The sequence below is a fragment of the Blastomyces gilchristii genome, assembly GCF_000003855.2.
Source record: "Blastomyces gilchristii SLH14081 genomic scaffold supercont1.1, whole genome shotgun sequence".
NCBI lineage: Eukaryota > Fungi > Ascomycota > Eurotiomycetes > Onygenales > Ajellomycetaceae > Blastomyces > Blastomyces gilchristii.
In genome coordinates this window covers 7,026,465-7,049,853 of record NW_003101682.1, presented here as the reverse complement: position 1 = coordinate 7,049,853, position 23,389 = coordinate 7,026,465, and the positions used below count along the sequence as shown (strand labels likewise).

Here is a 23,389-nt window from a genome sequence, read left to right as displayed (position 1 = left end):
TCACTGCTTTTTTAATTGAAGAATGAAAAATTTGATTGATTAATAGATTGAGTGAATAAATGAGTGAGTGATTGAAAGATTGAAAGTCAATTATCAACTGATTATTACTGTATTGTGTGAGGTCAGGGTCATAATTATGTAATGAGGTCAAGTGGCGCACTTAGCGAGGTCAAGTTTTCTGTATACACCAAGCCCAAGCACTTGAAGCAAAGCAACCAAGTAACTAACTTAGCTCTGTGGGGTATTTTAGCTTAGGTGCGGCCTGCAACCACCCCCCCCCAGCGCCAACGAGCATTAGTTGAGTTATTCAAAAACACAAAAATAATACCAACGAATGATAAGAGACAAGAAAGAGAAAGTTATCAATAATGACGATGGCAAACAATTGGAACATCCCCTATTTTCGCGGGAATGGTGGGGGGGCGGCGGCTAACCTTGCTTTTGCGCCAGCCGTAGACTAAAGAGTGCCCTTTTCACCATATACCAATCTATGGTCCGTCCTATTATAATCTGAAGAACCAGAGATGGGGATGATGATGATCAATGACGGATGGCTTCGACCAACAACGGTAGCCGGTAGTTTCAAGGGCAAGGCGGTTCCCGGTTTCAGTCCTAATCTCAACTTACACGAATAACTGCCAAACGAGTCCAGTCCAGTCCAGCGCTTGAGGGGCCCAAAACAGATCGCCTAAAATAGCCTCCCGGGATATAGTTATACGATACAGAACTTCTAACGCCGCGGCGTCCCCGCGAGACTGTATTCGAATTTTTTGTTAAATTGTACTACATTGCCAATCTACTGGACTTGATTTATATATAGATCACCATCCTCTACTGCATAGAACAGTAGCAGTAGTATCACTCTGATATATTACAATTGTTTCATGTTTAATGTGCAGAGATACTGTTCTATTCTCTCAGCTCTTCTACTCAATGAGTTCAGTAGTAGCAGAAGTAGTATTTATAGTGCTTGTAAAATATTATATTAAACACTGCCTCAATTCTTGAATTCTTTTATTTAATTAAAAAAAGATAAAAGATTCTTGAACTCTTTTATTGAAAAAGACAAGATGATGAAGTTTTTCTAAAGAATCTAAACTATTCACAGAAATTATAAAGAATATGAGCTTTGCAAGCAGTTATTAACCTTAAGATTAGGGGGGTCACTATGATAATAGTATTCAAGTTGCGAGGGTAAGCTATGATAGTTATAGTGGCCAAGAGGCCCAATACTCACTAACCCTGTTATGTGTGGCGAGAATAGGGGTAAGGAAGATCCGCGAGGAGCGGGATTTCTTATATCAAGATAGGAAAGTTGTAAAATGCAAGATAGCGAATATGTATCAACAAATCAGATTGTATAGAATTTAGCATGAGAAATTACACTAATGATATTGCTAGGCTAATTGTGTCCTCGCGGCCAGACGAGGGAATAAATGAAAAAATGAAAAATTTTTATAGTCATTGATATGCTGTGAAGTATGATGTCATAGAAATGGAAGAACAACTTATCAAACTGATAGATGATTATGTTATGAGTTTGCCGTAAGTTACCGGCAAATCCAAAGCCTCGAGGAATTTAATTTCAAGGTATCAGATCTGATTGGCAGGCCAGATCAGTGGTCAGAAGCATGCTCTGTAAGGCTACCAATCATACCTAGCTGAGCGTTAGACTTAGTTACAGCCCTGGTACCTACATGTATGTACAGATGACTATTAGAGCAACGACAACGAAACAAACCTCCCCAACACATAACAAACACACCATGGTGTCAGTTGAGGGCTTGACTGACACATAATAACTAAGAATACAACGCAAGTTGAATAACCTCCATGAATTGACTAAATAACATGCAGGCTACTGTGATATAGATCGTCAGCGTGCTCAAACTCAAAATGACAGGCAAGTGCAAACACGAAACTGTAAGCTATCTAGATAATTATATACATGACATGTTGAGCTAAAGGACACCCCATTTCTCCCCTATAATACCTTCTCCCGTATAATACCTAAATACAATAGGCAGTGCCATTTGGGCCATCTCTGCAAGTGGCTGGTGCACCTGGGCTGCTTTTTCGCCTGCACACAGCTGAAAGTTGCCATCTTCCAAGAGCATTACAGACATCAACCGCGCAGTAAGTCGAACCAGCCACGCATTTGCACCGATAGGTGCCGGGTGTACATCGGGCACTGGCGTTCATATCCTCAGTAGGGGAAGTCAATGCGAGCGGGGCAAGAAGGAGAGCTAGAGCCATGAATTTGCCGGTGAGCTGCATTTTCAATTGCTGAATCTTGATGTTAGATTAAACACTTGTATTATTTTGAATGAAATATCATAATATTGTTAAGATAAAAAGAGAATCACCTTTGATAGGAACTTGGTTATTTTTAGAAAGACTCGGATATGCGAAGGTTTTGAAGTTGCAGATATCAATCTAAAACATAGATTTAGTTAACTTAAAGTCTTATAACAACATTGAGTTAAATTAATAGAAAACTTCTTACCTGTAAAATTGAACTTGAGAAGAATATGCTGATAGATGGGTCGAACTTTTCAGAGATGAAGAGTGAGAGAAAGAGGAAGAAGCTCTCTTATATAGATCAGCAGATTAGAATTAAAATCAGCAGATTATTTTAGATATTGTAACATCAGCTCAGAGATTACACTCTTCTACCACTCAGTCTAGTTGTATAGGAACTTAGATCTGCATTCCAATATCAAGTAAACAATTAAGTTTAGGTTAGAAATATTTTGTCCTGGTTAGGCGGAGAATATTGCCAATCTGGATAAAGTAGCAATGCAAGCTTGTTCACCCCATCCTGGGGGAAACAAGATTGATTCAATCAGAACATCCCAGAATAAATGTGACGATGACACCTAGAGTCAGCGTTTGTCAGACCTTAGTGCTTATAATTACATGTATGTATGTACATACAATGGATCCCGTATCGGGTTCCTTCCCGGTAGTTAGTTAGCGGCGGGATAACTAGCGGGCCGAGAGCTATCTTTCCCCAGCCAAGTCTTGGCTAGCTCATCTATTAGACCGTCAACCCCACAGTGTATCAACTAGAGCTTGGCAACTCAAACGCTTGAATTTAAGGTCTATGGCAGCAGTGTCACACTTAATAAAATACTGGAACTTCAACAGTTGAATTGTTGTGGGTTTTGGAACTCACTCTGACAATCATTGACATTTCGGAGCCTCTGGGGAAAAAGCCTCATTCAAAGCAGGCGAGGATAGGTTTCTATCACTCGTTCTAAATGGTGAGTAGAAGAAGGGATATCCAGGAAGAGTACCTATAGCGTAGGTAGATTGCTTGATCAATCAACAGAGTTACTTGCCTGCTACTCTACGAATCACTACTCACTAGTAGTTACAAGTACGGGTACATGTACCGTACTACGGAGCATAGTGCTCACAGATGGTTGCAACCCTCCGCCAGCATGTCTCCATGAGAGCTATTCAAACTACTATGTACATCAAACAGTGTCAAACAACTGTCTAGTTAATTTTAACGGCGGTGAAATTAACCAAATGGACTGTAGTTAGGTGAGACTTGATCGTGTTGCTAAATAAGATTACTAGTTTTATGAGCCTGAAATTGTTCTTATTCTTACTACTTCGTTGATCTATGAACTGTTGCCATGACATAGCTAGTCAATGGACATTATTCTATGTCATATCCACGGCATTATTCCACTATTCTCAATCACTTCATCTACTGGATCTACCTCCAATTATTTAGATCGGAGAGAATATATTGAATCATCAGTTGTTGACCTACTTACAGAGTAGGCTTTTAGGGAGTTCTCTTTAGCCAAATGAGTCAGGTCAAGCAATTTATTAATCCCTGACAAGGAGCTATGTAACTTCCTAGATAGATAGGTAGTCTTCGCAATTTTATAGCTTTCTACTAATGCAACTTAAATCTGAGAACTTGAGATTTGAGTCTTGAAAGCATCAGCAAATCTTACATTTTGGAAAAGCTCTCAATGCATGCTAGTTAAGATGATTAGAAACTATTTACAAAACTCATTATAAAAGAAGTCTGATAGCCTTTTTCTTTTCCATTAATTTTTTCCTTTCACAGAACATCTTCTCTGATTTGAAGCTATTCAGGTGAGATTTCATCTCTTTCCTTTCTAAACTCACTATTATCATGTGTGTGTGTGTGTTGACAATCGTTTCTCTAGACTGACTCGCCTTTCACACCCTCAATAAGGAGTATTTTATTCTATATTCAAGAGAAACATATTCTTAAACTGTTAGCTTACACTCCTTTTTTACATCAATTACAAAATGATAAAAGCTAACATGATAACCAAGATCGAGCGATTCACCGTCACGATGCAGTTGATCAGCAAACTCACGGTTCTAGCCCTTTTTCTCACACCACTTGCGCTGGCTGCACCTGCAGAGAATGCACCCGGGCAGGATGACGGCTCCAACGATCTCCTAGCATGCAGAGCTGGCTCGTACCGTTGCAGGTATATCAGTGATTATCACTCTCAGATTGAGGTCTGTGCTGGCGGCGGGAGATGGGCATTATCAGCCAAATGTGCGTTCATGAGGCTTTGCCAGTATGATAACCGCGGTCTCCCCTATTGTCCGTAAGAAAAGAGCTTGGAACTTATATGGAACTTGCACTCTGTACATGAACTCAACTTCGTTCGTTCAGATTTTTGTTGTACGATGATAGCTTGAATTATTATGATATCATTTATTCTCAATGAATCATGAAGCTTCAACAGCTGAATTAACACTCAACTATTCTCTGCTCCTTTTTCTTTTCCTCTTTTCCTTTTTTACTTATTATTTTTTTTTTCTCTTTTGCATGAGCGACTCAAATGTGCTAGTTATGAGAGCTAAAAAAAATCTAATGTACAGCAGTGATGCAAGAAGATTTAAACTTTTGAGACTTCTAATCAATATTCACTAGTCTCAAAGTAGTTTAACTCATAGTAGTTAGAAGTACACTAACTAGTTATAGTATCACATGATATTTAAATGCACTCACTCAACTCTATTTTCTCATCATTTTTTCTATTCTCTTTCTCTCTTCAAAATAATGAATCTTTATATTCTCTGTATACTATTTTCCCATACTACTGTCATCTTATTAGTTATATTTCTCCATCACTAACATGTAATTAATTAATTAGAGCTAGTAGCAGCAAGAAACAGTGGAAACACTAAACTACTTTGAGACTAGTGAATATTGATCAAACTTCTTGCGCGGCACTATATGTAACCAGCAGCATCAATCTCAGCAGGTTGAACTATCTCCGAAATTAGAATTTTTTTTTTAAGACATCGTGAAAGCAGATATATATATCGCCCTTCGATCTTCGAAGAGTTACCCATTATTTATTGATCTTTGTGGGGGGTTTCTTGTACGTATATTAGCATAACCAATGATAAGAAAATAGGGCAAAACTCCCTCCTCCCTTTTTAATATCCTCCTCCCTTTTTTTTTTTGGTTTAATCCAATAGCTGCCCTCATGGCTCACTTGATATGAACAAGCACACAATGGACGCAGTGAAAAACGAATTTTCTTTTCCATTGCATGTAACATTTTGGAAGATATTGATTGGAGAATCATGGCATGACTAATCTGTACAGTTTTTTTTACGATCCTTTTCTATCCACGAGAAAAATTACACGCCCCCTGCCGATCTGCGTTGGACCTGCGTATACTATACCCGGGAGGCCGATGTAGATAATGGAGAAGGAGTTCAATCTACCATTAGCGCGATAGTACAGCATGAACTCGTGGTTCCTTTCCAAACCTCTCACTGATTTCAGGTTTGGTGCTGGCTGACTTTACTACATACACACTGCCAATCAAACGGCCATCTTTCCACAGTACACGGCTCGTAAACACATATGTCCGCCCCATTTAAACCATTCCACGTTCATCCATGCACCCCACCCCTCATTTCCGCTAGAATCTCATTGACGCTCCGCCGCTGCAAGGCCCCCTTTCCACTCCCCTCTTCTTTCTCCCCCCCCTCTCCCTCCGTCTCCCCATCATATCCACAAGCCATCACCGCCGCGCCTTCCCACTCCTCTCGATCCCCATCCAGATCCACCGTAATAACCGCCCAACGGCGCGAAAAGCACCCAATCCACTTCTCAGGAGTCCGCTGCGCCGTCCCAAACCTAACCTCCAGATATGCGGCGAGCTCGCGGCTGCGTGGTTCTAGATAGCGGACAGTGCGGATGCGGTAGTAGCCGACGAAGGAATGCGGTTTGGAGGGTTGGTAGCGTCGTCCTGGGACCGCTTGGTCGATGAAGATGGGGTAGCTTGTCGGGTGGGCGGGGGATGGTGGGTTGTTGGTGTTGTTGTCGTTGTTGTTGCCGTACGTAGTGGTCGTAGTCGTGGTGGTGGTGATATTTGTCATTGTTGATGCTGCCGCGACTAGCACACGGAGAAGGTCGAGATTTGACTTGCAGAGGATTTCGCGCTTGGTTTCCCAGAAGGGATGGGCGTCGCTGAAGAGTATTATGTATGCCAGTGTGTCTAGGTCATTTGCGGCAGTGTTGAGGGTTCCTCGCCGCCGTCGTTCTCGTGCTTGTGCTGGTCGCGTGGTGGCTCTTGGGGGTGGAAATTTTCCATCTTCGGATAACCACCTGCTGTAATTGTTGTTGCTGCTGCTATTGATATTGTGGAAGAATTTATCGCGGAAGCTGTGATGGAACGAATGGCCGAAGTATGCGTCGATCTCTCTTCTTCGATAAGTTGTAGATGTTGGGTTTGGATGTTGCTGCTGCTGGGGATCCCGCTCTTGGTCGTCGCTTTCCTCCTTGTAGCGGAGGGCCGGTGGGATGTATTTCCTCGATTCCATTGTTAGACGATATGCTAAGTGGTATTTCAACCTGGGAACCTGTATTGGGTGTGATGTGGGGAGAAGGGCAAGCAGGTCTCTAACCCAACAAGGTTGGAGAGGGTGAGGTTGAGAAAGAAGAGCCCAGTTGAATTGATACAGTAGTAGCAGTTCAACTGAGAGGAGGAATAACACAGAAGAAATCTAAAGCAATCTGGCTGCTAGGCCAACTACATATCCATGTATATAAATAGATCCTCTGGGTACTTTTTTAAGAACTTCATAGATAATGGATCTCTCTGAAATAGTCGATCAGATTCTATTCACGTTCTGGTGACGATGGGTATATTATGAGCGCAACGATATAGATGGGCGCAAGATATAACAAGAAATGAAATTGATGTATGCTGATCTCCATTCAAGACTGAAGAATAAAAAGAGAAAAAGCGAACTCCAGGAGATGCACTGTTGAATGTCCATCTCATTTTTCATAAATATCGTTTTCAAGATATGAATTCTGTTCTTTCATTAGTACATCCATATCCACCATGACAAGATAATCCAGGCTTTTTAATGATGACAGAAATTTCTGATCAGCTCCTTCAACAGCTCCTACAGGTCCTGACCACGAAGCTGCTGCTTCATGGCGAGTTGGCAAAAGGAGTGAAGAAGGTTCAGTCAGAAAGAGCCAGGTCGATCTTTAATGAACCTGCTCTGGTTGGCCTCGCTTAAGAAACCTGAAAGTTATTAGTCCGTAACTTAATGATCTTTAAGCTTAAATAAATATACTGATATCTTTCTTCGATCTGACGTTTCCATTGTTCTTTGCATCTGTTCACATCGCAATTCCTCATGAGATCATATTTTACACTGAGAGACATAAGTCTCAGATTCCGTATTTCCCACTCATCTATTCATCAGCCTGCATGTGTCGAGTCTTCCCTCCCCATCCATAGTCGTTTCATTTGGAATCTGGAAGGCGAAGTCAGGTGTTAGTAAAGAATATCTGGTATCGCCCGATGATTTGCGGATTTGCGGAAGGAAGGTCGCCCATTCTCATCACCGGTTCTAAAATGCACATACATACATTATCTGCCCTTGTGCGTGTGATATAGTTAAATGGGAGCCCGTTATGGATAGCCAAAGCGACAGGTTCGGTCCATGTTCTTGTCTTGTAACAACCCCCGTACTTCTTTTTATTTCTTGCAGAATTTATTTTCTGGGGTGGTATCCCGTGGATCAGTTCTGCAGAGATATGCCGAACTTTAAAAGAAAAAAAGGGCTCTCTTTTCACTTCGGGCCGCAGCTGAAGCTGTGGCTTCTGAAGTTTCTGCTGCATTGTTTGGCGCAAGATCACTGGGATCATGCAGGGTCCAGACCTGCCTAACACATTCACAAATAATTTGCTGATTATCATCATGGTGGTTGATCTGTGGCATTTTTTGATGTTTTTGCCCTTGTGTGGCAGCCATCAAGCACCACCATGCGCCCCCATGACATAACTAATCAGCTGGCGGCGACAGAACCCATGTTGTGCCAGTGCTATATTTATTCGGCATTGCAACTGGGCATGGATAATACATCACTTCTTCCTGTCGAAGTGAATGATCCGATTCCGACAATACTCGGAGAAAAGAATGAATGAGCGTTTCCCTCGAGGGCGCTGGGCACATGAGCCATCGGTGGGTACGCTAGGGATGCGGTACACCATATCTTCCATTTTGAAAGCTAGAATTCGGGTTGGACGTTATGCGGTTTTTGAGGCGAGTGGTTGTTAGGGGTATTCACGTAGGGCCCAGGGGGGTGAAGCAGGAGGCGAGGGAGTCCCCTGTAGGCTGTGAGGCTGGTACTGTAGTTGTTACATTACCGGGAGGGAGTTGGTGTTTCAGGGGTTTTATTTTTGGGGTAGAAATCATCACACGCCAAAAGGCTGAAAATAGCCAATCCACGATCGCTCACTCACTCACCTTCACACAAACAAATACAACACATTCTCTAATCATATTTATCCATTATATCCTTGATATCGCTTCGATGCTGACTGCAGCTGGTGCTGATGACGCGCGGTTGCAATATTGTTCTTCTGCTGTACCTGGGAAGTATTTAGGGAAACACCCTTTTTTAGGAAACTCGCCGGGATCCATGACACTGACTATATATACATAGTATTGCTTCACCAGATATCCCTCTGTGTTTGCTGTTCATTCTCTTATTATCTCCGTTTCTGACTCGTTTTCTGACTCTCACTTCTTCATAAACAATCCTCACCTATAAGCCCAATCCAAATTCTCCTGCATGTTTCAAGCGCATAACACCCGTACGACCAGCTTCCTCTTGCCGTCATGGCGACCTGCCTTCATGGGCTTTTACAATCAATACTTATCTGGGCGCTTTTGTCCCTCCAAGTTATGGCTTCGTTTATATACCCTGCTGTGACAGATCCACTGCGAAGTGCGCATAAACACGAGATGGGGGATGTCGTACTAGAAACACAGCTTAGATTAAATATGGCTATCCCTTCTCGTGTAGCAAATGCTACTCGATCGGACATCGACAAGGCTAGGCGGATTGTGAATGCGGCAATTGAGAAAGCCTCAGTCCTTAACAAAGCTCGACTGGACCATCCAGTGAGAAATCACTATCCCTGGAAGCCTGGTTTCAAAGCTTCCCGTCGCGATGCATCCAGCGGAGATGCACCGCCACCTCTTCTCAAGATTAGCAGCGAGATAGCAGCTGCCTCAGCTCTCTTAGCTGAGGTGGAGGCTGTTGCTGAAGCTAGAGACCTTTCCAAAACTAAGCGCGATTACTCGTATATTGACGCCCTTTACAACCGTACGGCAGAGAAGCAAGCAAGTACCTTCTGGATGGAAGATATCGAAAGAAAAGGGGCCTGGCCGTTTGGGAATGATCCTTCCTTCCAGGTGTGATGTTACCTTGACCAATATGACGGGGGCTTTTAAGGTTATCTAACAGGTGGAATTAGGTTTTCCGTAACGTGAAAGACTACGGGGCATATGGAGATGGTGTGCATGTAAGCTATAGATTCTTGATTGCTGGATCAGCCTCTCATGGTTCTATATAGGATGATACAGATGCCATTAAGCGAGCAATGGCAGACGCGGGAACATGTGGTGAAAGATGCAACGGCGCGACAACCAAGAATTTCATCCTTTATTTCCCATCTGGTGAGCTGAATTTCCCACATGGACGTAAAATTTTGATATTCTATTGACCTATTAAGGCACATACCTTGTCAGCTCCACGATCGAGACCTACTTCGGAAGCCAGTTAATTGGAGACGTGAGTAATGGGTACCACTATCATGATTTGGCTCCAGGAGGTTCTAACGAGCCTAGGCAAACGATCGACCTGTCATTAAAGCTGCCAGTTCATTTGTTGGTCTTGGTGTGCTTTCCACAAATCATTATGTTGAAGGCGGTGGTGCTGGTCCAGATGGAAATCCAAAGGAGTGGTATGTTACCACGGTGAGTGAAGGAACGATTCGACTATAGCTGGATTGTTGAATATACATGTACACTGACACATTGGTGCAAAAGGCCAATTTTTATCGCCAGATCCGGAATTTCAGAATTGATATTACTGCCACAAACCAAGGCGCATATGTTGCTGCACTCCATTATCAGATCGCCCAAGCCACAAGCCTTTCAAACGTTGACTTTATCGTTTCTACGGAGCCTGGTACCACCCAGCAGGCCATTTGTAAGTGATCTTTTGTACAGTACTATATTTATCGTCCGATTCTGACCAGATCGAATAGTCACTGAGAATGGAAGTGGTGGAGTTATGAGTGATCTAACGTTCACTGGAGGAAATTTTGGAATATGTAAGTGCTCAACATCATCTCCTCAGTTTTCATAGTGACATCCTGTCCTGACGCGTGAATAGATGGCGGGAACCAGCAATTTACTGCCCAAAGGCTCAAATTTACAAATTGCAAAACAGCCGTACAGTTGATATGGGACTGGGGATGGGTAAGTTATTCACTTCTGATTCGATGAAAGTCCTGTGTCCGGGCGAAATCTTGCAACAATTTAACGCTGAAACGTTTTAGATGTGGAAAAACATCGAGATCACTGGATCTGCTACAGGCTTTAAACTTATGTCTGAGGATTCGGTCCCTCGAACTGGCTCTATAATGGTAATAGACTCCATCTTCAGAGATACAGACACGGCACTTCTCACGTTCCCTGCGACTGCGGAAAAAGGCAGAGGTACCACAGGAATTACCCTGGACAATGTTGCTTTCGAAGAAGTTAGAAATGCCGTCGCGGACAATGAAGGAAAGGTGTATCTTGCTGGAAGCGTTCTAAGCGTCGATACATGGGCCATTGGCCCAGTATATTTTGATATTTCCCAAAGAGATTATACCCTAGGGATGGACTTTACCACAAAACGAGAGTCCACCTTGCTTGCGGATCAATCGACTTCCCTGCCCAAAGCACCCTTCTTCGAGAGACAGAAGCCTCAATATGAAGCTATCCCTGCCTCCAAATTTGTTCACATGAAAGACCATGCCAAAGGTTCCACTCCTTTTTTTTTGTTCGAGTATGATCTATCACGTCATTGCTGACCTTCACTTCAAAATAGGGGACGGCGTTACCGACGATACAGCAGCATTCCAAAGTGTATTGAGCCAATATGCAAGCAGCGACAATATTATATTTGTCGATGCGGGTTCGTACATTTTGACTGACACCATCACTATTCCCGTTGGAGCCAAGATCGTTGGAGAGGGTTGGTCCCAGCTCGTTGCATTTGGCCCCAACTTCCAAGACGAAAGGTGAGAATATTCTTTCATCTAAAGATTTAAATGTATAAAGTCCTTGCTGATGTTGGATGCATAGGAACCCGCGACCTCTGGTTCGAGTTGGAAACGACGGCGATCACGGTGATGTGGAAATTCAAGACCTTCTTTTCACCACTAAGGGGCCTACGGCAGGCGCTGTTTTGGTAGAATGGAATATCAAAGCTACCTGCTCAGGCTGTGCTGGCATGTGGGGTACGTTCAACTCGAGACTTCGCCTTCTCCTTTTGTGATGGTCACTACCGTAGCTAGGACTACAGCTAATGGGCTGCAGATTCACACGTACGAATTGGAGGGGCTACTGGTACCGAACTTACTTCGACAGAGTGCCCAGCGATTACGAGCGGTGTAAATGATGATGGCTGCAAATCGGGCAGTCTTATGATGCACATTACCAGGTCGGCATCGGCATATATGGAAAATGTTTGGCTTTGGACGGCAGATCACGACATCGACGACCCTGACTTGCAAGATGATAACAATACTCTGGTAAGTATATGAAATCTCGTAACCGGCTTAGTGTTAGTACATATCTAAACCTGATACATATAGATCCAAACTTCTGTATACTCTGCGAGAGGTTTGCTTGTCGAAAGTACCGAGGCAACATGGCTTTATGGGACGTCGTCTGAGCATGCGGTCTACTATCAGTACAATTTTTACAAGGCTCAAAAGGTATTCGCAGGCATGATACAAACCGAATCTCCATATTATCAGCCAACCCCTATGCCGCCGGCTCCATTTGAATCCGCTGTCGGTATCTTCAGTGGAGATCCTAATTACGAACGTTGTCCGCACGGTTCGCCGGGATGTGATGCTTCGTGGGCGCTCCGGATAATTGAATCGTCTGAGATCTATATCGCTGGAGCCGGTTTATATTCTTGGTTCACAACTTATACACAGGAATGCAGTACGTAAAGAAATACTCAGCCCCAATGGTCCAGCTCCAATAAGTTCACCCAGTTCATAGTTAGTTGCACATTGGCTAATCTTCAGCTGAACCGATAGTTGCTACGCGCAGCTGCCAAAACTCGATGATACAGCTGGAAGGGAACAATGGCCGTGTCAGAATTCACAATTTAATCTCCATCGGGGCTACAAACATGATTATTTCTGATGGAACCCAGGTTACGTCGGAAGCCAATCTTGCCGTCGACTATCACCCATACTGGAGTCAGATTACTGTCGTAGATCCGATCCACAACACGGGCGCTCAACGGCTCATAAAACAGGGGCTCCATACTAGAAATGAAGACAAATGTTCAGTTCCTCCAGATGTTCGCGTGCCTGGAGGAAGAAATCCCACAGACCTGCCGCTCGTTGATATCGGCGGTGAGGCTGACCATGGATACTTTACATTGGTCAATGGATCTCCATACAACTGGATACTCACATATAATCACTCATATCAGATGGATCAGTGGAAGTGGCACGATGTTCCAGCCGGTAATTTAATGTATTTGTAACAGTTGTATACCATTATTTTGCTAACATATTTGCAGGTGAATCCGTTCAGTGCGAATGGCAGTTCGCCGAGTCCTTCAATAGATTCGATGATAAAGGCGAGGCATTCTACACGCTCGAGGGAACGAACAAGACTTTTCAGATTTGGGCCAGATACTACCAAGATGATCCTGACAATGAGTTCCATCTCCATGTCCTGTATGATGGATTAGAGACCAAGGATGTACCCAAAGGCACTTCTCTTGATTATCCTTCCAGAGGTGGCATCGGAGACATGAGAGCTATTAACTGGGTATTGACTGGGAGCGAAACAGAAGGCTTTTGGTCAAGCCATAAGCCGCCGATAGCGTGGATGTCATCAATATTACATATCATTGGTGATCGAAAATTGAAGCACGTTTGTATGCCGGGAAGCCACGATGCTGGGATGTCGAAGCTGGATGGGCACACTCAATGTTCGTTCCCTCCGTCCCCGATTACGTGGAATTTTAAGGTTGTTTTGCTAATAAAAGAACCCGCAGTTTCTAACGAAGGCAACACTTTGACTCAGTATTTGAATGTTTACGATCAGCTAAGGAGGGGATCTCGGTACTTCGACGTTCGCCCTGCCATCGGCAATGGAGGAAAGTACCTCACGGGCCACTATGGTTATATAGATATTCTTGAGATTGGATGGCAAGGGGGTAATGGAGAATCGATCCAGGAGATAGTGGATGGTATAAACAGGTATGAAGTCGATTCTCAAACCTGCACACTGAAAATCTAATCCAACCTGTGTTTCATAGATTCACCGCTGAAAATCCGGAGCTAATCATCATCAACCTCGACCTAACTCTTGACACGGACAATGGCTATAAACCCTTCAACGATGAACAATGGAGTAAAACATTCGATTTATTTGAAGGTGTCACGCATCGCCGGGGTGGCCTCCAGGGAGATTTAAGTGAGAAAAAGATGAACGAGTACATTGGCAACGGCCAGGCTTGCGTAATCATCATCGCATCAGGCGGCCCAACACGCCCAGACAAGGGGATCTACTCAACCCGCCAATTCCCCCGGTACGACAGCTACTCCAACACCGACCAAATCGACACCATGGCAGCCGACCAAATCGCAAAGCTAAAAGGAAACCGCAACCTCGTCCCTAATGACGGCGAACGGAAGGACATCTTCCACGTATTCTCATGGACATTAACGCTAACCCGTGTCTTCGAGCGAACTATCGCCGACCAATCCATCGAACTGGGATATGACCCCCTTTTCTGGCGTGGGTATCATTCCTTCACCCCCTTCTCGTACCCGAGTGTACTGTACATGGATTTCATCGGGAGTGCAGAGCAGGATACAAAGACACTTGAGAAGACGACGGGGGAGGTTACGGCGATGGCGATGGCGGTTAATATGCAGATTGCGAGTCAGAATTGTTATGTTGGTGGCGGCTCGATTGAGCCAAAGAAGCCGGAGTCGCCAGTGGCCCACCAACCCACGCCCGGGTCCGCAAGTCCACCGTTGCGTCCGTGTCTGATATCACTCACCTCCGCTACTCTCTTGATACCACTTGTTTTCTTCTATTCTTGCATATTTTGAAATTTTCTTTTCATTTTTTTGTTGTGTTTGGTACGATTGATGCTCATGAGCAAATTATTTAGTTATCTTGAGTCATAATGTAAAACGTGGGACTATAAAGGTTTCTTCAGCATATATTCGGATTCAAAATCTTAACTGATATTGCAATATCGCCTTAGATTGCAACCCCTGCGGGCAAATGTGTTTGCTCTCTAACTAACGCTTTTCGGTTAACTAATGCTATAGTTGGTGGGCTCCTTTGTTATGAATGAAAAAGTTACCATGCTTGACATCGCAAGCAAGAATCAAAACACCAGATGCCCCACCTTCAAGTAAAAGGAATATCACCAATAACATCAATAAATATACACAAACTTCTTGTTTTCTTGATCTGTCAAGTCGGAAAGAGTTTGATCTCTTGCTCTCACGCTCCTTGCATTTGCGCTCTCCACGCCAACATCACCACTCCCACCCCTTTCTTTCCCCATCGATCTATCCATTATAAACGCCCGCTTTCCAGCTGCAACTCTTTCTTTTGCTGTACACTGGCCAAGAGAGCCAGAATCCACACTTGTAGAGGTAGGTATGTACAATTCACACCAATGCGGCGAAGATCCCAAGCACATTGCGTAGTTTAGGATGATAGCCTGGTGCAAGCTGTCTTGTTGAAAAGAAAGGGCTCAACGTTACTAGCCGAGGAACTAGCTTTGTATAGTTAGTTAATGATGTTATGATGGACTGTTTGGTCGCTTAAGTTCGCTAAAAGCGATAGCCACGGCTGATAACTACTATGATATCATGATATCATCGCCTTGCGCATCCCGCGGCGAGACGTGGCTATCAGCATTCGGCTCGTCGAGCATACTATGCTATGGGGGGACCGGCATGCATGCTCTCGCGTAGAGCAATTCGAGAGGTAGGTTAATAGGTATTTCGGACTCGAATATTATGAAGAGTTATTCAGCTATATCCGTGTGTGGGATTACCACAGTCGGAGAATGGGCTTCTACCGCGCCTGAGAATTTCGATGTCTTCCGCAGATAGGACCCAGGCAACAGTCAAAGGCATGTGTGATGTGTGTGTGTGTGTTGTGTGTCTGTCTGTCTGTCTGCGAGTTGCTCCGTTGTCATGTTGCGCCTCATATTTCACTGTGTTTACCGCTTCAACAACACAACACCAGACTTCCACCACGCAAGATATACATACCATTCTCCCAACCACTGTCATGTCATGCTGGAGTTGATGTTGCCGCCCTGTCGCGAATCCATAGGCCTTCGTGAGACTTTTCTGATCTGCTTCGTGTATACGGTAACAGGCGCGTTTAATAAATGGCGTCTCCAGTACCCCTGAATCAGTTCTCTCTCTTCCATGCAATCGGCAACACTCCTGCTGTCTGCTTGACACAGGATATCCCTGGTGACGATCCTGCACGTCTGCTGTTGCTTGGATGCGGAGATGCTAGAAATATCCTCTTCACTAGCTTTATGAATAGTTCATCAAGTAACCATCTCTAGTTTGTTATCAACATGACACTATTGTATGATAACCACTGACACAATTCACTCATGATGATAGAACCTCGCCCGCTGGATTATACTTGCTGTGATATCCAACCTGCAGTTATTGGTGAGTTATGCTTTGCTCTTGAATTTGCCTTTGTCTGTCTGCTAAACATAGCCTTTTATAGCCCGAAATGTTCTTCTCCTTACTCTCGTCGTGGATACCAATGAAGGCGCGGATACCTCAATGCTGTGGAATATTTACTATCATTTGTTCATCGATGATAAGTCGCACAACCTTCTTGAATCCCAAGTCAAGAAGCTACATCGTTTCTCAAGCTCTCTCAAATATTGGCACAAAAGTGAGTATGGGCGGTTTCTGAGATTCTGCGACTCAAAGACTCTTGCTCTTGTGAGAGACATCTGGCATTCATATATATCTGTCCGGGACAAAGCCGACTACCTTGCTAGTTTCCGTAAGGCAATCCAAGCTTGTCTTGATGTCAAAGTTGCAACCGCGGGAAGCGGGATAGACTTGGGTGGAGCCCGCGCTGCTGCCCCCAATGCAATTCAAGCCCTTAAAGATCTCCCCGGTTTGCACTCGCGCTACTGGAAGAATGGGAGCACTTCCAATGATCCCAAAGCTCTAAATGTGCACCCGAACCCAACACTGGCACCCTTGGAAAATGACAACGCTCTGCTCCATTCCGGCACGGATCCACTACTTGGGTTCCACCTAGTAACCGCCTACACACCAGTGGATGCAGGATCCCATTTTTACCGCAAGGAGGTGGCTTTTGCTCATGCTCAAAACGCAGTTGAATCAGCTCGTCTTCAATTCAATATCTGGTGTCAATCATTAAAACGTGATCACAAATCCGTGACCGTGCGCTTCTTCGCTGGTGATGCCCTTGCCTTTTGTCACACCTTGCAGCATCTTGACACCACTAGAGAAACTTCTGCGAAGTGGTTCCGCACGTCCTATGGTTTTGATACTGTCTCCCTAGATGGGGAGGATTACGCGCTCGAAGATGGTGTGGCTCCTTTAGCCTTCGACGTTATTGACACCTCCAACCTTATTGATTTTCTTGGTGGTATCAACGTCTTCATTGCCGCTGGCCCATTGCTGTACGAGAAAGAATCATCCACGATCTATGCTGAGTCCTTTGCCAAGTACGTACCCGAAGTAGACGTACTATTGAATGACCTTTTTGCCGGACATTTTCCGACGGTGTCAATACTACTTGGTGTTTTCCCTGTCCAATACTGGACAAATTCCTCAGCCGTCGCAAATGCTGAGGAGCAGTTGATGCATGATTTCCGCAAATGTTCCATGGGGGATGGCGTCAATACGCGGAATGTGTACAACAGAACATTGTGGAAATATCAATGGCCCTACTGGTCACATTCGCCAGGAAGTAGCTGTTCCTCACTTATCAAGTTCGATCCGGACAGCTTAGCAGTTGTTCTGTTCGGGATCTACATGAACATGTTCATGAACGAAGACGTGAAGTTTGTCTTGGCCCATCCAAGTTGTGAAATGATTCGTTACCACCGTGGGAGTTTCGTCCGGTTTCTAGCATTTGTTAAAGGGCGCGTAATGGTTGACTGGAATAAGGCCATCTCGGCCTTGATCACACTGATTGAAGCAGATAAGGCTCTTGGAGTCGGGCAGAATTTCCTCCACGAACTTTATACTCAACTCCATATTCTTGATGTATATTCTGATCCCTTGTTTACCAAAGAATTCAAGTACGATCGAAGCTCCCATGATTTCCGTGCTTGGAAGAAAATGCCTTACTTGGTGTCTATCACGGTTAAAGTTCCAAGGGCAAAGCTCTCGGTTTTCACCAAGACGCGTTGCGGTAAACTAGCAAAGCCATATATCAACGGATTTGTTCAGTCAAAGCAGATGGGCCTGGGCCAGCACAGTCTGTTCGCAGTTGTGCAACTTGGATTTGGGCAAGCCATTTGCTCCGGGCCGCGGAATAGCGATCATTTTGCCGTAACTATTGCTAAGGATCACAGTGGCTGGAAAGGGAAGAGTCCTCTTATCATCTCTTTCGTCGTCCCCTCAGCGCTACTACTCGCGCAGCCAGAGAGCACGACAGTTGGGATGTCGCTTTATCACACACCTGGTATCTCCTCGATGTTTGAGGACGCATTGGGGACTGAACTAGTTGTCTTTTCCAGTGACCTTGGAAACCAATCCTCTGTATATATTTCAAAGCACCGCCCAAATCACGCCGGCATGCCGTGCCCACCCCAACTGTGGAGCAACAGAGTATACCCTGCGAAAATGCACGCAAGTTCCTATCATGTCACACTAACGGCTGATATCGATAAGAAAAAGAGAATAATTGATCGCTTCACCGCTCGTATCGATTTTCTCTCCAAAGAAGCAAAAGCAATCCTGACGCGCCAGAATAAGATCGTGGTTAGCCAACCTTCGCCCTGCTCCCTACGTGTACCTGTAGAAGGACAGGCTTGGGAGATTGTGATTACTTTTCCAGCTCCGGTCCTCAAACCGAACAAGAAAAACACGATCCGAGTTGCTAGAAAATCATCTTATGTGGAGATAATTGCACACAGGGCCGAAAAACCCGACCGCCAGGGCTACTCAGATTACATGTTCCCAGTCTTCTTGTCCGGAGGAGAACCTTTGGCTTGGAACATTCCATACCTTAATCCAAACCGACTACCTATTTTGGATACCAACCGTATGGAAGACTTTGGTTGGCTGATTACGCATGTTTCGACGATGTTTTCCGGCAAGGAGTGTGAAGTACGCAGTAATCTGGATAACACTCGTCCAAAGCCCGATCAAGACAGCAGATTATGCTTCAAAGACACCTTGTTTGCCATGCACATGTCGTTCGCTAGGGTTAAGGGAGAGAAGTGCAAGGTATTTGGAATAAGCTGCGGGGATATTGGACTGCATATACTATTTTTGCGCTCCTCCGTTCGCATGGACATATCCAACCACACCCTAGCTCTTGACGTTGCAATTGTCCCGCTACGGTTGGATATGGAAAAGCCAATACGTGATTTCATCGCGAAGCTAGACATGGACGAATTGATCACCATGCTCGTTGAAGAGGATGAGTTGAGATTATGGAAAAAGCTCCTGCCTGCGTTTGTCGAGCGCTGCAGGGAGTGGAAGCACAAGCCTACCTGCGAGTATAAGGCCAAGTCTCGAATCCCGCTCTCCGTCGAATTGCACCAGCCGGTACTCTGCTCGTGCGGGAACGGGATCTTCCCGCCAAATTTCGTTGGCGACTTTCCGAAGTGGGAAACTGTGTCCAAGCATGCTATCCGCGGTTTGATACCGCTTTTGTTCACTCTGCCGTATCTTGACACCAAGGATGCGCTGGGCAAGGAGAAGAAGGCGGGACAGAATCAGTGTGAGGCGTGTGGTGCTGGGAAATCTGTACATGGGCGGGCGTTGTTGTCATGCTCGCAATGCCATTTGGTGAGGTATTGCTCGTCAAAGTGTCAGCGCATACACTGGAAGGCCCATAGGAAGACTTGCTTGGGGAAAGGGACTGCGGGTCCTAATTGTTAAATGATGTGATGTGAGCGGGGAGATAGGTTGATGGAATGGGGTCATGGATTTAATATCTGCGCAAAAGGGAGGCAGAAAAAGTTCTGCGTTTTTAACTAATTGCGGGTAGAATATAAAAACAGTTGTCTTCTGATCTGTCGGTCAAGAGCTACCTTGGATGGATAGCTAGATAATAAATAGGCAGTGATCACGGTTCTGGGAGTAACTGGCACATGTAAAATAGCTTTGAGGAAGGGCGGCCTGAAGCGCAGGGAGTACTTGCCCGGGCACTCTCCTCGATATTGTTAGTACATGTACATGTACAGTACATGTACATACATCGGTGTATAGGAGGACATGTACTCTGTACATACATTTCGGGATGTTGTTCAGGTGGCGGCGGAGACAGCAGGAGGAAGACTCCACAGCACACGCCCACCGCCTGAAGCCAAGGATATATAGTTAACTATACACAGCGGCGGGAAGTCGAGACGTAAGTAATTAGCGCGCGGATAAGCCCGGCTGCGAGAGGTTGTAAGTGTTGATAGTGGATGCTGGATATGTTACTGCTCTGTATTCGTTTGAGAGCGTTTTCGGGGATTTAGATCATGATATCATAGAAAAATGATTTCAGTTCATGTTGTCTACTACAGTAGTTTCTGCGGATGGATTCTATATCCAAAGTTAATGTAACAATACATACTGACTCTGCCGGCAGCCTTAACTTGTCCAGTTAGTAGTTCAGTCAGATTTATGGCAGAACCAGGCCATCATGAACCTTCCCACACCCCTTCGGCACCTTGTGTAGCGTTTTAGGCGGCGGTGGAGGGTCGCCGCCAGGAGTGGACTTGTATACATTCTCGACCGACAAGTTATAAGAACCGGGCCGATTCCCCAAATTTACCCCGCACCGCAAGATTATATAGTTATACAACATTCGCCTCTTCGGCAGTCAGTCAACAACAATACATCCCACCCCACCTTTAAAGCTACAACTATTTAATACAGCAATACCTAACAACATATTTCTCCCTCGAAGAGCTCTAGCAACAGTATACAAATGGTCGCCAAAGTTCCCCCGTCCGGCGTCTGGTGCCCCGCCGTGACCTTCTTCGACCCCGTAACCGACACCCTCGACCTCCCCAGCCAAAAGAAATACTACGCCTACCTCTCCAAGTCCGGGCTCGCGGGCCTGGTCATCCTAGGCACGAATGCAGAAGCCTTCCTCCTAACCCGCGAAGAGCGCGCACAACTCATCGCTGCCGCGCGCGAGGCCGTCGGGCCCGATTTCCCCATCATGGCCGGCGTCGGTGCCCATTCCACCCGCCAGGTCCTCGAACATATCAGCGACGCAGCGGCTGCGGGGGCCAATTACGTCCTAGTGCTGCCTCCCGCATACTTCGGCAAGGCCACCACGCCTTCGGTGATCAAGTCGTTTTTCACGGACGTTGCTACCAACTCGCCGCTGCCTATGCTTATATATAACTTCCCTGGCGTCTGCAATGGTGTCGATCTGGATTCCGAACTTATCGCGGCGCTCGCGAAGCAGAACGAGAATATCGTCGGGGTAAAGCTCACGTGTGCCAGCGTGGGGAAGATCACACGGCTATCCGCATGTCTGACGCCGGAGTCCTTTGCGATTTTCGGCGGGCAGTCCGATTTCTTGATCGGGGGGCTCAGCGTGGGGTCTGCGGGGTGCATTGCTGCGTTTGCGAATGTATTTCCCAAGACGATTTCGAGGATATATAACTTGTATAAGAAGGGGGAGGTGGCGGAGGCTTTGCGGCTTCATCGGATTGCGGCGCTGGCGGAGTCGCCGTGCAAATCGGGCATTGCCTCGACTAAATATGCGGCTGCTATTTACTCGGCGAAGAGGGCAGGGATTGAGGGTGCGGAGGAGAAATTGAGACCTCGACGGCCGTATGAGCCGCCCTCAGAGGCGGCGAAGGAAGGTGTTAGGACGGCCATGGCGTTTATGGAGTCTATTGAGGATGGATTTTAAGAGTTCGGTAATCGGGTAGCTGCGGCCTGCTCGAGTTTGCGCGGAGGAGCAGCCGTGACGGGGCAATGGATGCCGAGAGCTACTGTGTAGCCTGTAGGGCATAGGCGTCTTCACATGTTAAATCGAAACAAAAGTTGTGTCATTCTTAACAGGTACCTATAGACTACAAAATAAAAGCAATAGCTGAGTGCTTATCACACATATCCCCTCCCATGGCGTTAAAAGTCAAGGATTCAAAGGATTGAATTTGGTTTCTCTAAATATCATGGCCGTGGGGGAAGTCGCTGCAGGCTTCTGGCCTGGGGCACATGTCCAATTACATTTGATAATAGGCGAAAGAAAGGAGCTTCAATGGGAGTGTATCCAAAATCCGTGGCTCATATCTGCCGGGTCCCTACGTAGGTAGAGTGACATCACAGCGAGAGAAAAGGTTTCCATTTACCCAGCGCTGGGCTCAAAGGTTCCGAACGAACTGTTGGGTAACTTTGATTCACATCGCGGCTGTGCAATAACGATCCAGCAAAGTCAAGAGCCATACACCACTGGCTATTAAAGGCACCTGGACAAGTCCATCAAATAGAATCCTCATATATCGATCGATGCCTGAACCTTACAGCGTAAAATGATTCATCAGGCGCCATCGGCAGGACCCGATGATGATGATGATGAATTGGTATCTGAAGCTCCGAAATGTTCCGCACGTGAGGATGAGGACAGGATGATAGTGATCTATCCTATCCTATATGCATGCACGCTGTAAATACAACAGATGAAATATCGAGAGAGACCTGAGTAAATGGAGTTGGAACTCACGAGGGTACAAAATTGGGCCATGGGATAATTGCTCATGGTTTTCCGGAGTACTTTTAATTTGCTGCTGTCAGTCAGTCTAATTATCACTGGGCAACAATAGAATAATAGTAGATATGGATTTTTTCATTCAATTGCCTGAGATTCATTTTAGAACTATTTCAATATCAAAAAAGATCAGAGGTTAAAAAAAGAATATTACTAGTGGTATTTGCCAGGGCAGGTCCCCGTATGGGTTAGGCCTGTTTGGGACTAAGCACCAAGCCCACGCGCAGGAAATACCGTAGCCGAGATCGTATGATTTCCCTTTTGTGCGTTCGCGATAAATGCGCTACGATGCGCTCCAACCACTGACAAGTCTTCCAGTCTAGTCTTACAGCGATACCAGGCGGTATTTGCTGCTTTGCTGCTTTGCTTGGCTATGATCTCATCTGGTGGAGCAGAATGAAGGCAATCCGGTCTTCCGCCTGCTCACGTGGCTCTGTGGCTTGGAACTTGCTGTCTGGGGGCTCCTGAGGTTTTGATATCCAACGCAACCTGAAGCAACCCCCATGAATCATCGTCCACTGCGACGAGTCAACGACGACTTCTCTTGGAACTTGAGACGGCCTGTTAGCATTCCTATAATAAATTAGCTATCCCTGCGAAACTATTGGATTGGCTTGTCGGAACCGTCCGAAGGATGAACGCCTTTTGTCCTTCGTAAATCCCTGCTGCGCGATTCGACTCTTTGTTTCTCTAAATAATACACCGCGCGGCACTTCTACTCGGGCCCATGCATACTTATGCTGACTTTATATCAAGCTTAACGACTACGAGTAAAGCTGCTTTTCCAATCCTGGAATCGT

The 23,389-nt window shown here is 45.4% G+C and overlaps 5 protein-coding genes across 6 annotated transcripts; 3 read left to right on the top strand and 2 right to left on the bottom strand.

Annotated features, from left to right (window-relative positions):
- Positions 1-1,783: 1,783 nt before the first annotated feature.
- On the bottom strand, positions 1,784-2,448 carry BDBG_00755 (uncharacterized protein). Its single transcript, XM_031720021.1, has 2 exons — positions 2,367-2,448; positions 1,784-2,286 (listed from the first exon to the last, which is right to left on the bottom strand). Exon 2 carries the CDS (start codon positions 2,275-2,277, stop codon positions 2,011-2,013), a length of 267 nt encoding a protein of 88 aa, XP_031576002.1. The 5' UTR covers positions 2,278-2,286; positions 2,367-2,448; the 3' UTR covers positions 1,784-2,010.
- A 3,095-nt stretch (positions 2,449-5,543) lies between these two features.
- Positions 5,544-7,475, bottom strand: BDBG_00753 (uncharacterized protein). Its single transcript, XM_002629461.2, has one exon. The coding sequence runs from the start codon at positions 6,850-6,852 to the stop codon at positions 5,920-5,922; it is 933 nt and encodes a 310-aa protein (XP_002629507.1). The 5' UTR covers positions 6,853-7,475; the 3' UTR covers positions 5,544-5,919.
- Positions 7,476-7,664: 189 nt separating this feature from the next.
- Positions 7,665-15,269, top strand: BDBG_00751. 2 transcript variants are annotated; one of them, XM_031720019.1, is made up of 18 exons: positions 7,667-7,983; positions 8,355-9,752; positions 9,815-9,862; positions 9,914-10,016; positions 10,073-10,131; positions 10,188-10,316; positions 10,389-10,551; positions 10,610-10,675; positions 10,738-10,823; positions 10,904-11,372; positions 11,440-11,632; positions 11,697-11,851; positions 11,931-12,145; positions 12,209-12,566; positions 12,665-13,102; positions 13,159-13,575; positions 13,642-13,846; positions 13,906-15,269. In XM_031720019.1, exons 2-18 carry the CDS (start codon positions 9,174-9,176, stop codon positions 14,705-14,707), a joined length of 4,485 nt encoding a protein of 1,494 aa, XP_031576000.1. In that variant the 5' UTR covers positions 7,667-7,983; positions 8,355-9,173; the 3' UTR covers positions 14,708-15,269. The 2 variants fall into 2 exon arrangements, with proteins under 2 accessions (XP_031576001.1, XP_031576000.1); XM_031720020.1 differs by having other exon boundaries at positions 7,665-9,752; positions 10,213-10,316.
- A 745-nt stretch (positions 15,270-16,014) lies between these two features.
- BDBG_00750 (uncharacterized protein) lies at positions 16,015-19,883 on the top strand (the record flags this gene model as incomplete). The annotated part of the gene is made up of 3 exons (XM_031720018.1): positions 16,015-16,186; positions 16,262-16,312; positions 16,374-19,883. 3 exons carry the CDS (start codon positions 16,015-16,017, stop codon positions 19,748-19,750), a joined length of 3,600 nt encoding a protein of 1,199 aa, XP_031575999.1. The 3' UTR covers positions 19,751-19,883.
- Positions 19,884-20,341: 458 nt separating this feature from the next.
- BDBG_00749 (4-hydroxy-2-oxoglutarate aldolase, mitochondrial) lies at positions 20,342-22,725 on the top strand. The gene has a single exon (XM_002629457.2). The coding sequence runs from the start codon at positions 20,790-20,792 to the stop codon at positions 21,729-21,731; it is 942 nt and encodes a 313-aa protein (XP_002629503.1). The 5' UTR covers positions 20,342-20,789; the 3' UTR covers positions 21,732-22,725.
- The last annotated feature ends 664 nt before the right edge of the window (positions 22,726-23,389 follow it).